The sequence below is a fragment of the Ammospiza nelsoni genome, chromosome 23, assembly GCF_027579445.1.
Source record: "Ammospiza nelsoni isolate bAmmNel1 chromosome 23, bAmmNel1.pri, whole genome shotgun sequence".
NCBI classification, from domain to species: domain Eukaryota; kingdom Metazoa; phylum Chordata; class Aves; order Passeriformes; family Passerellidae; genus Ammospiza; species Ammospiza nelsoni.
Window position 1 is genome coordinate 4283246 of NC_080655.1, and position 14920 is coordinate 4298165.

General features: G+C 51.4%; 1 protein-coding gene across 1 annotated transcript; it reads left to right on the plus strand.

Annotated features, from left to right (window-relative positions):
* The first annotated feature begins 249 nt into the window (after nt 1-249).
* Nucleotides 250-3993, plus strand: OLFML3 (olfactomedin like 3). The gene is made up of 3 exons (XM_059488141.1): nt 250-360; nt 1790-2075; nt 3018-3993. The coding sequence occupies exons 1-3, from the start codon at nt 250-252 to the stop codon at nt 3803-3805; spliced, it is 1185 nt and encodes a 394-aa protein (XP_059344124.1). The 3' UTR covers nt 3806-3993.
* The last annotated feature ends 10927 nt before the right edge of the window (nt 3994-14920 follow it).

Sequence of the window (14920 nt, forward strand, 5' to 3'; positions counted from 1 at the left end):
TACGGCTCATGAGGACGTGTCCTCTCGCTCGGGGTTCCTGCGGCTGTCCCCACACCCCAAACTCCTGCCCCCAGCCCGTCCCCAGTCCCCAGCGCGCTGGCTGGGGCACGAAGGGGTTAAAGCGCCCGGGGCTGGCCTGCGGGGAAGGAGCAGCCTCCCCTCCCTCCCTGAGCACATCTGGATGCAATAAGGGCTGGGGAGGCCGGAGCATTCCTGAGCACTGAGCTGGAGGCTGCAGCGCTGCCGGCCATGGGGCCCTGGCGCTGCCTGCTGCTGCTGCTGCCGCTGCTCGCCCCGGCCCTGCGCGCCCAGCAGCAGCAGTTCATGGAGTACGTGGAGCGCCGCATCACCCTCCTGGAGGTACAGCCCTGCACCCCGAATCGCCCCGGAATGGGAGCCCAACCCTTCCCCAGAGAGGCCATGGGGCTGGGAGCGGGGCTGGTGAGGAGGAGCTGGGCTGGGGATGGAGCAGGGGGTGGGGATGGAGCCCTGGCAGATCCTGCCGGGGTCCTGCACAGCCCAGCTGGGATACACCGGGGCAAGATGGGTGTGGGAGCACTGGGGGATGGGGGGAGCAGGGGAATTGTGGGTCTGGAAGAGCCGTGGGAACATCACGGGAATGGGAACATCACAGGAGAAGGGGCTTTGTGGGTCTGGAAGAGCCATGGGGACATCACGGGAATGGGAACATCAGAACCATTGGGACATCGCAGGAATGGGAACATCACAAGAGAAGGGGCTTTGTGGGTCTGGGACAGCCATGGGGAGATCACAGGAATGGGAACATCATGAGTCTGGGAACATCATGGGAGAGCAAGGACATTGTGGGTCTGGAAGACCCATGGGGACATCAGGAATGAGAACATCACAGGAGAAGGAGCATTGTGGGTGTGAGAAACATGGGGACATCACAGGAATGGGAACATCACGGGAAAGCAGGGATATTGTGGGTCTGGGAGAGCTATGGGGACATCAGGGGAATGGGAACATCAGAGCCTGGGGGACACAGGAATGGGAACATCACAGGAGAAGGGGCTTTGTGGGTCTGGAAGAGCCATGGGGACATCACAGGAATGGGAATATCATGGGAGAGCAAGAATATTGTGGATCTGGAAGAACCATGGGGACATCACAGGAATGGAAACATTACAGGAGAAAGGGGCATTGCAGGTTCAGGAGAACCATGGGGACATCACAGGAATGGGAACATCATGGGAAAGTAGGAGCATTGTGGGTCTGGAAGAGTCATGGAGACATCAGGAATGAGAACACCACAGGAGAAGGGGCATTGTGGGTCTGAGAAACATGGGAACATCACAGGAATGGGAACATCACAGGTCTGGGAACATCATGGAAAAGCAGCGACATTGCAGGTCTGGGAGCTTCACAGGGTCATCACAGCAAAGGATCTGGGAGCAGTGTGGGAGACTGGGGAGCACTGTGAGCTCAGGAACATCATGCGGGCATCCTGGGGGTGTCACAGGAGAGCAGGGCCTTATGGGTCTGGGGGTGACACGGGAATGGGGTATTGTGGGTCTGGGAACATCATGGGAGCATTGCAGGAATGGGCATCATGGGTCTGGGAACATTGCAGAAGGAACGTGGGAGCTTTGTGCGATTGGGAGCACCACAGGAGCAGGAGCAGGGTGGGATGGGACCAGGGTGGGATGGGACCCAGAGCCGCGAGCCCTGTGTGACTCCAGGAGCTCCCCCAGGCTGGACAGGCCGGGACAGCTGCCATGGTGGGCTGTGAGCTTTGGAGACCTCAGTGTCCCCTTGGCCACCCCAGGAGAGGATCTCCCAGTGGCACGACCAGAGCAGCCGCTACTCCACGGAGCTGCGGGACTTCAAGAACCAGGTTCTGGGGATGCTGGAGGCGGCCGAGAAGGAGCGGGAGGCGCTGCGGGCGGAGGCCGAGGGCGCAGCCGTGCGCGTGGACCGGCTGGAGAGGGAGGTGGACTACCTGGAGACACAGAACCCCGCCCCGCCCTGCGTGGAGGTGGATGAGACGCTGATGGACAAGCAGGTGGCCACAGCCAAGCAGAGGAAGAATGAGAAGTACACCAAGCTCACAGGTGAGGGGCTGCCGTGGCTCCCTGGGGGATTGGATATTATGCAAATCCCTGATAATTCAAATTAAATTTGTATCTGGTGTTGTAGAATGGAGTTTAAATGTTAACCAAGCTCTTAGGCAAAGGTTTAAATCTTGGAGGCACCATAGGAAGAACTAATATTTCCCACAAAGCTGGAATTGCCAAAAGCTGTGTCAGGGTGACTCGGATATGAATTGGATACTGCCCTTGATGGCTGGGTTCAGGGAGACCCAGGAGCTCAAACTCCCAAGATGCTCAGCAACCTGCAATCCCCTGTACAGCAGATGAAATTCCAGGTGTTGGAATGACTCCTGTCTGAGGGTTACTCTGACCCTTCTCAGCCCACCCCAGTCCAGGTGTCCCCCCGCCATGGGCCAGGGCATTGTGTCACAGCAGGGCATCTCAGATGTCTCTGGCACAAGCCCCTGCATCCCCCCCGGCCTGGAAGCTGCATCCAAGCCCCGGGCTGGAGCTCTGTATGTCCCCAAAGCCTCCGGGGCAGGGCTGGGGTGAGGGTGGCTCCTCTCTGTGTCATGGATGCACTAGGGGACTTCCCAATGCCACCAGAGATGCTCCTGAACCCCTTCAGTGAATTTCCAAGGGGTTTGGGTGGGACAGGTCCAGGCCATAATTCAGTGGTTACCTGAGATAGTAAAGGTTGTTCCTAGGAGTAGGCTAGTGATGAAAATTAGATTTGCTTGGGGGTTTATTAGCAGGGGAAGGAGTTGAACCATCATTTTCGGGGTATGGGCTCGATAGCTTGTTTAGCTGACCCTACTAGAAAGTAATATAAAGGAAGTATGGAGGGTTTTGATTCCTCTAGTGTAGGTTTGATTCCTGCTTTTCAAAGCTCCAGCATGGAGCAGCTGCAGTGCTGCAGGGCCAGGCTGTTCCCAGGCTCTCACAGCCACCCCTCTCTCACAGATTGCAGTGACACCATCGCCAGTGTCAGGGCCATGAAGATCCTGAAGCGTTTCGGCAGCTCCTCAGGGCTCTGGACCAAGGACGCTGCAGGGAGCTCGGAGAAGATCTACGTGTTTGATGGCACCGCCAACGACACGGTTTACGTCTTCCCCCGCATGCGGGAGTTCACCCTCTTCTCTGCCACCCGCAAGGCCGCCCGCATCAAGCTGCCCTACCCCTGGGTGGGCACCGGGCACCTTGTCTACGATGGCCACCTCTACTACATCCGCCAGCAGGGCCAGTCCTTCCAGGTGATCAAGTTCAACCTGGCCAACAAGACGGTGGTGGACAGCTCGGTGTTCCCGGCCGAGGAGCAGATCCCCGTCTTCGGCCTCTCCCCCTCCACCTACATCGAGGTGTCAGCGGATGAGGAAGGCCTCTGGGCCATCTACGCCACCAAGGAGGACGAGAAGAACATGTGCCTGGCCAAGCTGGACCCCGCCTCGCTGGACATCGAGCAGATGTGGGACACGCCGTGCCCGCGGGAGAACGCCGAGGGCGCCTTCGTGGTGTGCGGGGCGCTGCACGTGGTGTACAACACGCGCCTGCCCAGCCGCGCCCGCGTCCAGTGCGTCTTCGACGTCAGCGGCACGCTGGCCCCCGAGGACGCCTCCCTGGTCTATTTCCCCAAGCGCTACGGCTCCCACGCCAGCCTCAAGTACAGCCCCAGGGAGAGGCAGATCTACGCCTGGGATGATGGCTACCAGATCATTTACCGCATGGAGATGAAGAAGAAGCTGGAGGTCTGAGGGTGCGGCCTAACCCGGCCCGGCCCGGCCCAGCCCTTCTCCCATCACTGTGAAATGAGGAAATGCTGGATCCCCACCCCAGCCACCCCCTGTCACTGGTGTCCCCACCTAAGAGCAGCCAGCAGAGTCCTGGACTAATTTAACGAGGTTTTCTTTTCTGTTATAATGAATAAATAGTACGCAGCGAAGTGCGGCCGCCTGCCTGCGGGAGTGTGGGGTGCTGGGCAGGGCTGTCAGAGCCCTGAGCTCCACCTTGCCCCTGAGACACCCCAAAAATCACTTCCCAAGGGTGGGGTGTCCTTGCAGGGCTCAGAGCAGCGAGCACTGACAGACCTTGGGTGGGTGCCTGGGCAGGGGTTTATGTTTGGTGAGGGTTTTGGAAGGGCTTAGGGCAGAGATGGAACACGAGGCTTTGGGCAGGCTGCTACAAAACTGTGAGCAAACAGCAAAATCCTTTAATCTGGGAGGACAACAGGAGATTTCCCTCCCCTGCTGGGGCGGTGCTCCAGCCAGCAGGCCCCAGATGTTGCTGATTTACTGAGTTTGTCTCTAATGAAGCACAGGCCACCTCCCCCTGCAGCCACAGATTCTCCATCTTATATAAGGCCCTGGGTTGCCCCCTTCCCTTCCCTCTTCCTCTGGCACAGAGCAGCCCCAGAGGGGATGGGGCAGGACAGGGCAGGTGCTGGGAGCCCCTCAGGGGCTGGGGACAGCCCCAGTTGTCCCCATGCCATGTCTGTCCTTCCTGCCCCAGCGGAGACTGTGCCCGTGCTCTTCCTCACCCCTCACCCCTGCAGGGTGCAGGATTTGCCCCATTTCTGTTTCTAGAAACTCAGGATTGCTGTGGTTTGTTCCCATCACAGCATCCTGAGAGCACAGAGGATGGATTAGGAGGTGTTTCAGTGCCATGAGTGTCCCTTTTTTCCCAATTCTGGGGACAAGCAGAGAAGCCATAGGCCAGGCTGGCTGGGTGACGGTTGCATCCTGCTGGTGCCAGTGCCACGTTGCTTTTTGGACACCCCAGGGAGGTGCCAGCCCTGTGGGGAGCACCTGAGGGGGGCCACCTGCTCTCCCAGGGCTGTGGAGTGGCCATGCCACCCCCCTGCCACCCTAAATCCCATCCAGCTGTGCTCAGCTCAAGCCAAACTGTTCTGTGACATGGTATTTGCCTCAAGTTCTTTGGTATTATAATCAAATTTGTTGCATAAGAAAAATCTTCAAATACCCACTTTGTAATGACTGTAATTGGCTGGTGCTGAAAGTTCAACACACAGTGCAAGTCAAGCAGAGAAATTATTCAAGTGTGAAGGACTCTGTGAACTGTCAAGTTAATTTATGGCCCTTTTCAAGATCAATAAGGGCAGTAAGAGAAATATAATTTTCAGAAATCTCACAGTAGTAAATAATTACACCCATGATTTCTCCAGCCTGAATTAAAATTGATGGGGCAGTAATGATTGTGCACCAGAAACATCTTGTAGCCTGGAACATGTCCTGCACTTCCCTGTGACACCTGGAGCCTTCTCTGCTCCAGGTGAGCACCCCCAGCTCTCCCAGTGTAGGATAGATGGGGGCAGCACGGGTGGGATGGATGGAGATGAGAGATCTCTGCAGCTAGGGCTTGGAAATTGAGGTTTATTGCAAAGGGCCTGGGTGCAGGGCCCTGCTGGGAGCTGCCAGCCACAGCTGGAGCAGGGCTGAGAGAAGAGAGGTGCAGAGAGTAAAAGCATAAGAGAGTAAAAGGGGTAAGAGCATAGAAAAGTAAGAGCTAAGAAGCAAGAGGTAAGAGTTAAGACAGCAAAGTTCCCATTACAATACCATAAATCTTCTTCTGTGTTGAATATTCTGATTCTTACTAACCAATGTAGTACAAGATACAAATCCTATAGCATTTATATACAGCCTATAAGAATCATTACATTACCATATTGTATTACATTTTAAACCCTAAAAACTCCTCTTTGGCTCCCTTCTGCCAAGCTGTAGGGTCTGCTCTGACCCTTGGGCCTGTCTGCAAGCAGAGGGTGTTGTTCCATCAAAAGGGGATCACCTTCAGCTGGCCACACCATTGTTTTCCAGTTGTTCAGTAACTGAGGGATCTCAGAGCTTGCTTTCATTTCAGTCTCACTTATAGTTTCCATATTCTCAAAATCTTTTGCCAGGCAATCATATTTATAAGGCTTTTGTGTTTAATCTTCCCCATCATCCCAGCCTGGCTCTAGAGGAACTCCATGGCTCCTCTGGAATCTCTGCAGCCTCCTCCCTGTGCTGAGCACATGGGCAGAGGTGCCACTCATTAATCCAGGTCAGCCAGAGCCCCACCAGCTCCTGTAGGATTTGTTTTTGTACAAACTCTTTGGGAATGAGGAGGAAAAGGAACAAAATTACTGCAGCACCCGATGGGCTCCTAGAGCACAGCACTTATCTCACACTCCACATCTTCAAAGTACTTCAGGAAACGTCAACTAATTAATCCTTGGAATAACTCCCGTCAAGCAGAGCAGCCTGATCTCCATCTGCTGGCAAACAAGAGACACACCCCACGTGTCTGATCAGCATGGGTGGCTCAGCTCTGAGCTGGGGGCTCGTTGTGACACCGGGTGGGGACCAGGGCCCTCCAAGCTCTGAGTGCTCCCAGCTCCTGGAATCAGGAGTGTCCTGAGCTGGAAGGGACCCACAAGGATCCAAATCCAGCCCCTGCCCTGCACAGGAACCCCCAAATCCCACCCTGGGCATCCCTGGCAGTGCTGTCCAAACTCTCCTGGAGCTCTGCAGCTGTGCCCATTCCCTGGGCAGCCTGGGCAGTGCCCAGCACCCTCTGGGGGAAGAAAATTCCCTGAGATCCAACCTAAACCTGCCCTAACACAGCTCCAGCCCTTCCCTGGGTGCTGTCACTGTCACAGAGAGCAGAGATTGTCCCCATGCTGCCTCCAGGGTGGGGTCATCCTCCTCATTCCACCAGAGCTGAGTCCCTACCATCCTCCAGTGCCATGGGGGAGTGTGAGGGACCTCAGAGACATCAGAGAGACCTGTGTGGGTGACTCTGCTGGGGTGACTCGTGGGAGAGAGGAGCAGCAGGGCCACAGGATCCTGCTTGCCATGGCATGGACACCCCCAGCCCCATGGAGCTCTGCAAGTGCCAGAATTCATCTCCTGCTGGGGTCATCAATTCCTTTTTTTACTCGTTTAAGTATTTATTGGCCCCATGAGGAGAAAGCAAAGGTTGTGCCACGGCTGGGGGAGTTGCTGTCAGAGCCCTTGGTGCCCTCGGGGGTGTGGATTGTCCCCACCAGCCACCCTGGCACTGCCCAAGCACAACCAGGAGCCCCAGTGGGAGCAGCAGCACCTCCATGGGACCCAGGGATCCCTGATGGGATGCAGGGACCCCAGAAAGATGCAGGGACTTCCAGCAGGTTCCAGGGACCCCGGTGGGATGCAGCAGGTTCCAGGAGCCCTGGTGGGATGCAGGGATCCAAATGGGATGCAGGGGCCCTGGCAGGGTTGCCTCAGCTCCCTCTGTCCTGTGTGCAAATGGATTTTTGTGGCTGCTCCCAGCTGCCTCTGCCCTCCCAGCCATTCCTGCTGCACTGAGAGATTCGCAGGAAAACTCAGCCTTGACTCAGGGTCTCCAGTGGCAGAGACTGCCTGGTGCTGTGCAGATAACCTGGGGCTGGCATGGGCAGCCTCTTCCCCACAGAAGGCTGTAGAAAACCTTCATTCCTTCATTCCTTCATTCCTTCATTCCTTCATTCCTTCATTCCTTCATTCCTTCATTCCTTCATTCTTTCATCCCTTCATTCCTTCATTCCTTCATCCCTTCATTCCTTCATCCCTTCATTCCCTCATTCCTTCATTCCTTCATCCCTTCATTCCTTCATTCCCTCATTCCTTCATCCCTTCATTCCCTCATTCCCTCATTCCTTCATTCCTTCATTCCCTCATCCCTTCATTCCCTCATTCCTTCATCCCTTCATTCCCTCATTCCTTCATCCCTTCATTCCCTCATTCCCTCATTCCCTCATTCCCTCATTCCCTCATTCCTTCATTCCCTCATCCCTTCATTCCCCTGCCCCTGGCCCTGTTCAGCCCCGAATGGGGGCAGCTCTGGGGCCAGCATTGCTCCTGTCCCCCGTCCTGGGCTGCAGCAGGAGTGGCCCCACAGCCAGCCCAGGGGCACTGGGATCATCCTTTCCCAAAGGATGGTCAGTGGGAAAGATGCTAATGGGGCTGCTCCAGCCTTCCCCCGAGCCTGCAGCTCCCTGGGCTTTAATTGCCAAATAATTTATCTCTTTAGAGAAGAGCTTCTATTAGTGATAATCCCTTTCATCTCTGCTCCTCTTGAAAAATGCTCCTCTTTGCAAGGCAATCCGGGCAAGTAAATTGAGAAGTTGTGTTATCAGTGGGAAAGAGAAACTCAGATCTTTGGGCTAATTTTTTCTCCTTTGTCTCATTCTCAAGGATATTGACTTTATTCCCCTCCCTGACTCTTTTCCAGCTATTGATAAAGTGAAATGGCTCAGTGTGTCCTGTTGGAAATGGGGGAACTAAAATTAAAACTAGGCAACTTAAACAAGTGCATTATGAAGCTCCCATTGTATTGAAACAGGAAGAGGGGGATAATTCTCCATTTAATACTTCCTTAATGGCTGGTTGGCAACGCTAATCACTGGCTTTTAACTTCAAATAAGTTCTCCTGCCCACGGAACATCTGGCTGAGGTGTAACCCATCACACACCAGCAGCAAAGGGAGGCAGAAAATCTCCCCTCAGGGGCTGGGAGCACACCAGGGCTTGGGGACACGCCAGGAGGGACATGGAGAGGCAGCCAGTCCTCAGCATCTCCTAATGGAAGTGCAGAGGAAGCAAAACCAGATTCACCCAAAACAGTTCCTGCCATGGGCATCGTCCCTCTGGCAGGGGGATCTGTGGTGGGGCACAGGGGTCTGGGGTGTGTGCTCCAGCCCAGCTCTGATATTTCTCATTTTGGCACTGTCAGTGAGGCCAGGCACCTGCAGAGCACTTTGTGGGGCACTTTGTGTCCCTCCTTTGGGGACAGGAGGGCCCTGGGGCTGCTGTGGGTGCAGGGACAGGACTGTGGGGTGCCAGGGGACGTCTGCCCCTCACTTGGGCCAGGGACAGAGCCCTGGGCCCCTCACCCACAGCTGGTGGAGATCCTGGTGCTCTGTTGAGCTCTGAGGATGGGCACATTGTGCCCCTGCCCTGATTTTTTACGATTTTCTAAGCCTTCTGATGTTGACATTCTTGTAGCGAACTTTCTCACACACTTTCTGTAAATAACTGATTGTTTGGCATTCTTTTATGAAAGAGAAGAAATTTAATAAACTGTTGGTTTGCCCAGTGTCATTGGAGAGGTGGCACTTTCACCCTCCAATTTGTCTCTTTTAGAAAACTATAAATGTTGGAGTCAGAAAATAAACTTCCCTTTCCTTCACCTTGAGAACAGCAGTGTGTGTGCTCGTGTTGTTTTGTGTCCTATAGTAACATGCCCATCCCCACCTCCCCCTGCCCCATTTCTCCTCCTCAGACCCCAAACCAGCTCCTGCAAATCCTCCATGGCAGGATTGATCCCTTCAATACCAACATTAGTGTCAGCTGCCACCTCCTCCCATTCCTGACCTGGCCTTGCCTGGCAAATGGAAATGTTCAGCTTGTTAGAGAATAAATGAAGAATGAAATATGATTTAATCAAGAGACATCAGTAAAATAAATCCCATTAAACAAAAAAAAGGGAAGTTTATTTTCTGACTCCAACATTTATAGTTTTCTAAAACTGACAGTGGATTGGAGGGTGACAGTGCCACCTCTCCAATGACACTGGACAAACCAACAGTCCATCAACTCTCTCCTCTTCCATAAAAGAATGCAAAACAATGAGTTATTTACAGAAAGTGTGTGAGAAAGTTCGCTACAAGAATGTCAACATCAGAAAGCTTAGAAAATCTTAAAAAAACAGGGTGACACCAAAGGAAGGGACACAACTAAAATTTCCTTTTAAAAGATGAATTTTGCACAATGACAGGGGCCCTGCAAATCTGGATCTCCCTGTCCCAGCCAGCCTGGGGATGCCCAGGCTCCTCTCATTCATCCCTCCCAGTGTTGTCTGCTCCTTCCTTCCCTCTGGAAAGGAGGAATAAAAATAAACTCTTCAAAGAAGGAGCTCACAGCCCTGTCAGAGGAGCACTGGCTTGTGACACACCAAGTTTCAAGATTTTCTGGACAGTTTAATTTACTAAAAGATTTTTTTCTGCTATTTTGGCTCTTTGATCAAGATGGATTATTCTCCCTGAGCTGCTCCCATTGGTGGTAATGTGTCTCCATCCCCTCCAGGAAGGATTTTGCTGACACAAGGGAGACCCACACCCCATCCCAGGGATTTCACACATCCTGCAGGCTCTACATGATTTCACCAGGATTTTCTTTGGGGTGTTATTATTACTAATGCTGTTATATCAAAGTTGTTTCCTGAGGACAGAAAAATACCAGCTCAGCTATTCAGCTAAGCAGTTCTTTAATTTCTTGCCTCTCAAAATCAGCTCCCCAGTGCCTTTTTTGGAATGGATCTGAATTTTCTGCTTTAATCCCTCTTCCTGAGGCAAAAGTGCTGAGGGGTGAAGTGACTCTCCCTGGGAAAGGAGGGTTGGGGTCTCTTTCCCACTGCTGCAGCTCAGGGAGTGTGAGTGAGCTCCAAGAAATATCAGTAGAGATTTTTTTTCTCTTTGCCCCTGAATCCCTCATCCCCAGCAGCAAATTTGGGGTTCCCAGCCCTCCTGACTTCCCATCTGCTGGCTGGGGAAGGGGGAATGGTGCAGGCAGGACAAGGGAGGCTGGAGTGGCACAGGGATGCAGAATTTGGGGGGGCTGGAGCAGTTTCCCCCCAGCACAGCAGCCCTGGCTCTGCCCGTGCTGCTGTGCCCTCCTGCTGCAGGTGGCCAAGGTCCTGGAGGGAGATATAACAAGATATAACCATGGTAACTGGGATTATCCTGGAAAATTGCTGCCGTTGCTGCAGAGGTAGGGTCAAAACAAACAGAAATTATCAATTTTTCCTTTTCTAATAAAATGCAGAAGTGTGTTATTGACTCGCTAATTGCTCAGCTAAACGGATTTCTCCTAAATTACCTCCTAACCCTTGTAAATGAAAATGGTGCAAAGATTAGCACTTCCATGGATCTGCTCAGGGGAGGAAAAATGAAAGGTCTGATTCCCTGCCCATGGCAGGGGGGCTGGAACTGGATAATCTTTACAGCCCCTTCCAGCCCAAACCATTCCATGATTCTATTATTCCCTTTTAACCTAAAATTGCTCCAAGCTTTGCAGCCTGGGGGATTCTTGGCACCACACAGGCCACACTGGGCTTTGTGAGCAGCTCCTGCAGGAGATTGCAGCTCTCAGCTTCAGCTCTGAATTGTCAATCCTCCCCTGAGTGCAGGTTTTCAGGAAATCAGAGGTTTAAATGAGAAGCGTTCCTCTCCAACTGAGCCCCCTCCAATATCAGTGTCAGCTGCCACCTCCTCCCATTCCTGACCTGGGAAATGGAAATGTTCAGCTTGTTAGAGAATAAATGAAGAAAGAAGTATAATTTAATCAAGAGACATCAGTCCCAATAAATGGCATGAAATTTTGCACAGCTGGGGTGTAGTGCCATCATCCCCTGGGATGCTCAGCTGTGTGCAGGCAGCTCTGAGCCCTCCATTCTCCTCTCCACTGCAAGAGCCACTTCCAGAGGCTTGCAGGGCCGTGCAGGTTTAGGAAATAATTATTTTAATTGCATCATCAGCTCCGTTCCTGCTACCAGGAACTTTTGTTTGCATCCAAGAGAAGCCCAGGGCAGCACAGCCCTCATTGTCCTGGAATTGTCCTGGAGGGATGGGCTTGGGAAGGTCCTGAGCCACAGCAGCACCACCTCTTTAGCCTGGAGAATAAATGATCTGTGATCCCAATGAGCAGCCAGAGGAGGAGAATCCCCCACATCCCTGTGGGATCCTGGGGAAGGAGGGGAGAATTCCCACAGCACTCAGGAGCAGGTGGAGCATCCCTGCAGAGGCAGCAGCTCCCTGGGGGCCAGCAGAGCAGCAATGAGAGGTCATTGGGCAAAGCCCAGGTCATGCAGCAGGCAGCAAGGTGCTCCTGCAACCATCACATCCCAGAAAAACCCCATTAAATCATCTCTGGGAGGTGGGAGCTGTTCCCTGTGCAGCTGCCTTTGGAGCAGAGGTGCTCAGGGGGGTTTCACCTCTCAGGGTTTCTGCTGGTCACAGTGACCCCGAGATACATAAAATTCTCTTTTCCCAGCCTGGCAGTTGAAGAAGGAGTCAGGATCCCTCTGTTCTTGTTCTCAAGGTTGTTTATTATTTCTTATCTTTAACATTTTTATCTGGCCTGCCAAGATCTGCAGGTCAGACAGAGGCACACTGACCATCCTCTGAGGTGGTGTTGTCTTTTATACTAAAAACTACGTGTACAATATTTACAATTACTTTCCAATATCTATCACCTATGTTAGACAGTGAGCTTCTACCTTAAACCAATTTAAAAGTGCCAACATCACCCAGAAGATGGAGGCCAAGAAGAAGAAAGAAGGACAGGGAAGCCCAAATTCCTCCATCTTGGGACCCCAAACCCCCATTCCAAAATCCCAATATTTTACTTTTCACCCCGTGACAAGCTAACTATTATTCTACTTAAACTCCCTTGACTTGAAATTCCTCATATAAAGGTGTTAATTTGCTCCATGGATCCAAATCAAAGGCACAGGTGTCTTGGGCTCTGTGCCAAGGTCTCTGAGCCCCCTGGCAGGGGTTTGAGCAGAGAAATGTCCTGGCTTCCAACATCACCCTGACCAGGACTGGAATTTTGGCACCAGGGTCCCCTTGGGCTGGTGCAGAGCAGAACCAGGACAGGGACACTTGGTGGGGCATCCCCGGAGGGGTGGGCAGGGGGCTCTCCAGGGAATCAGCAGCAAAATCCTCCCACTGTTCTCTCAGACATCCGAGAGGAGCACAGGCAAAGCGGCTTAATTAAAAAATTACCAAAATTACCGCTCCTCCACTCGGTCCCTGCCGACAGCCACAAAGCCTCAAGCACGGCAATTTGAAATGGAGAGGGATGTGCAGCTGCTAATGGGAGATTAGGAGAAATCTTCCACTTCGGAAGCAATTAACGAGCCAGAAGAAGTGTTTGCATGTGTGAATTGCATGGCTGGGTCACACTCCCATCCTCTGCCTGGCTCTGGGGTGGTTTCCCTGCTGATGCCCAGTGCCCAAATCCCTTCCAGGCTGCCCCAAGCCCTGTCCAGCTTGGCCTTGGACACTTGCAGGGCCTCCCCACCCTCCCAGGGAGGAATTCCTTCCCAATACCCAGCCAGGCTGATATTCTCCACTGCTGCCTTCCCACTGATCACATCATTGTGTGATGAGGTTCCTTTCATACACCAGCAGCACATTTGTTTGGCAAAGAGAAGAATCTTGTCATAACAATTTATATTTAGCCTCCAAATGTGGCCTTTAATTGCTAATTACAGAATGCTGCTCACAGGTTGGCAAATCACACACACCAAAAAGAAAAAGAAAAAACAGTTAGGAAGAAAATAATTGGGGGTTTAAAAGGGTTTAAGAAAGAAACAAATGTGTATCGGTGATATTTTTGCCCGATTTCCAGGAGGAATGATGAGGACTCCAGGGATACCAGAATGCTAATTAATTATTATATTATATTATATTATATTATATTAATAATGTATAGTATACAATATATTATATATAATATAATATTATATAATATATAATATATAATATATAATATATAATATATAATATATAATATATAATATATAATATATAATATATAATATATTATATATTATATATTATATATTATATATTATATATTATATATTATATATTATAATATATATATTATATGCTATATGTTGTATGTTATATGTTATATGTTGTATATTATATATATATAATTATCCATACAATATTACACTACATTACATTACATCTAAACTGAACCTGCACAAGCTCCCAACTGCACTCCACTGCCCAGAATCTCATGTCTGTCAGCCCACAGTCCCAACTCACACACCTGGATTCAACTGGTCAGTAAATCAAAACCAGAATCCAGTTACCAATTCCCATCAGGTAAACAATCTTCCACAATGCATTCCACTTGTTCCAAAACACAGGAGCAGTAAATGAGATAAGAACTGGTTTTTCTTTCCCTGAGGTTCAGAGAATGTGAATCCCAGAAATATTCTTGGGAAGTTGTGTGTTGCTTTTCTCACAACTTGCTTCTCTACAAACATGGTTTTTAATTATCTTAGGGGGAAAAATAGCAGCTGAGAAATAAATGTAACTCCAATATTGATGTTGCATTCCCATGGGGCTCCAGCACTGGGATGGCCACTCCACCATTCGTGACAGCTCCTCCAGCCCTGGGAGATGGGATCTAGCCCAGATGTGCCACATCTGGCACAGCAGCCAGGAAAAGGCCCCTGGGGTTGGGATTTGGGCTGGTTCTGTCCCTCAATCACATTTTCAGCCAGGAAAAGGCCCCTGGGATTGGGATTTGGGCTGGTTCTGTCCCTCAATCACATTTTCAGCCAGGAAAAGGCCCCTGGGATTGGGGTTGGGGCTGGTTCTCTGTCAGAACCCAGGACATTCCTCTGGCTGCCCTGGAGGACTCGAGACCCTGGCAGGGGGCTCAGAGACCTTGGCACAGAGTCAAAACCACCTGTGTCTTTGATTTTAAACCATGGAAACAATTCCCAACTTTGTGTGAGGAGTTACCACCACAAGAGTTTGAGTAGAATGACACTGAATTTATCACAGGGTGAAAAAGTAGAATTTTGGGGTTTTTAGAATGGGGGTTCAGGAGGCAAGACAGAAGAATCTGGGTGTGTTCTGTCCTTCTCCTTCTTCTTGTCCTCCATGTTCTGCTGGGATGGTGACACTTTTGGATTGGTTTAGGGTAGAGACAGACTGTCTAACATAGGTGATAGGTATTGGAAAATTATTGTAAATAAAGTACAGGTAGTTCTTAGTATAAAAAGATAACACTGCCCTGAGGGTGGTCAGTGTGCCACAACCTG

Excerpts from the sequence above, each read along its gene's own strand:
- OLFML3 (XM_059488141.1), top strand. The coding sequence starts at position 250 with ATGGGGCCCTGGCGCTGCCTGCTGCTGCTGCTGCCGCTGCTCGCCCCG. Across the intron at positions 361-1,789 it reads GCCGCATCACCCTCCTGGAG|GAGAGGATCTCCCAGTGGCA; the intron begins GTACAGCCCTGC and ends TGGCCACCCCAG. Across the intron at positions 2,076-3,017 it reads GAAGTACACCAAGCTCACAG|ATTGCAGTGACACCATCGCC; the intron begins GTGAGGGGCTGC and ends CCTCTCTCACAG.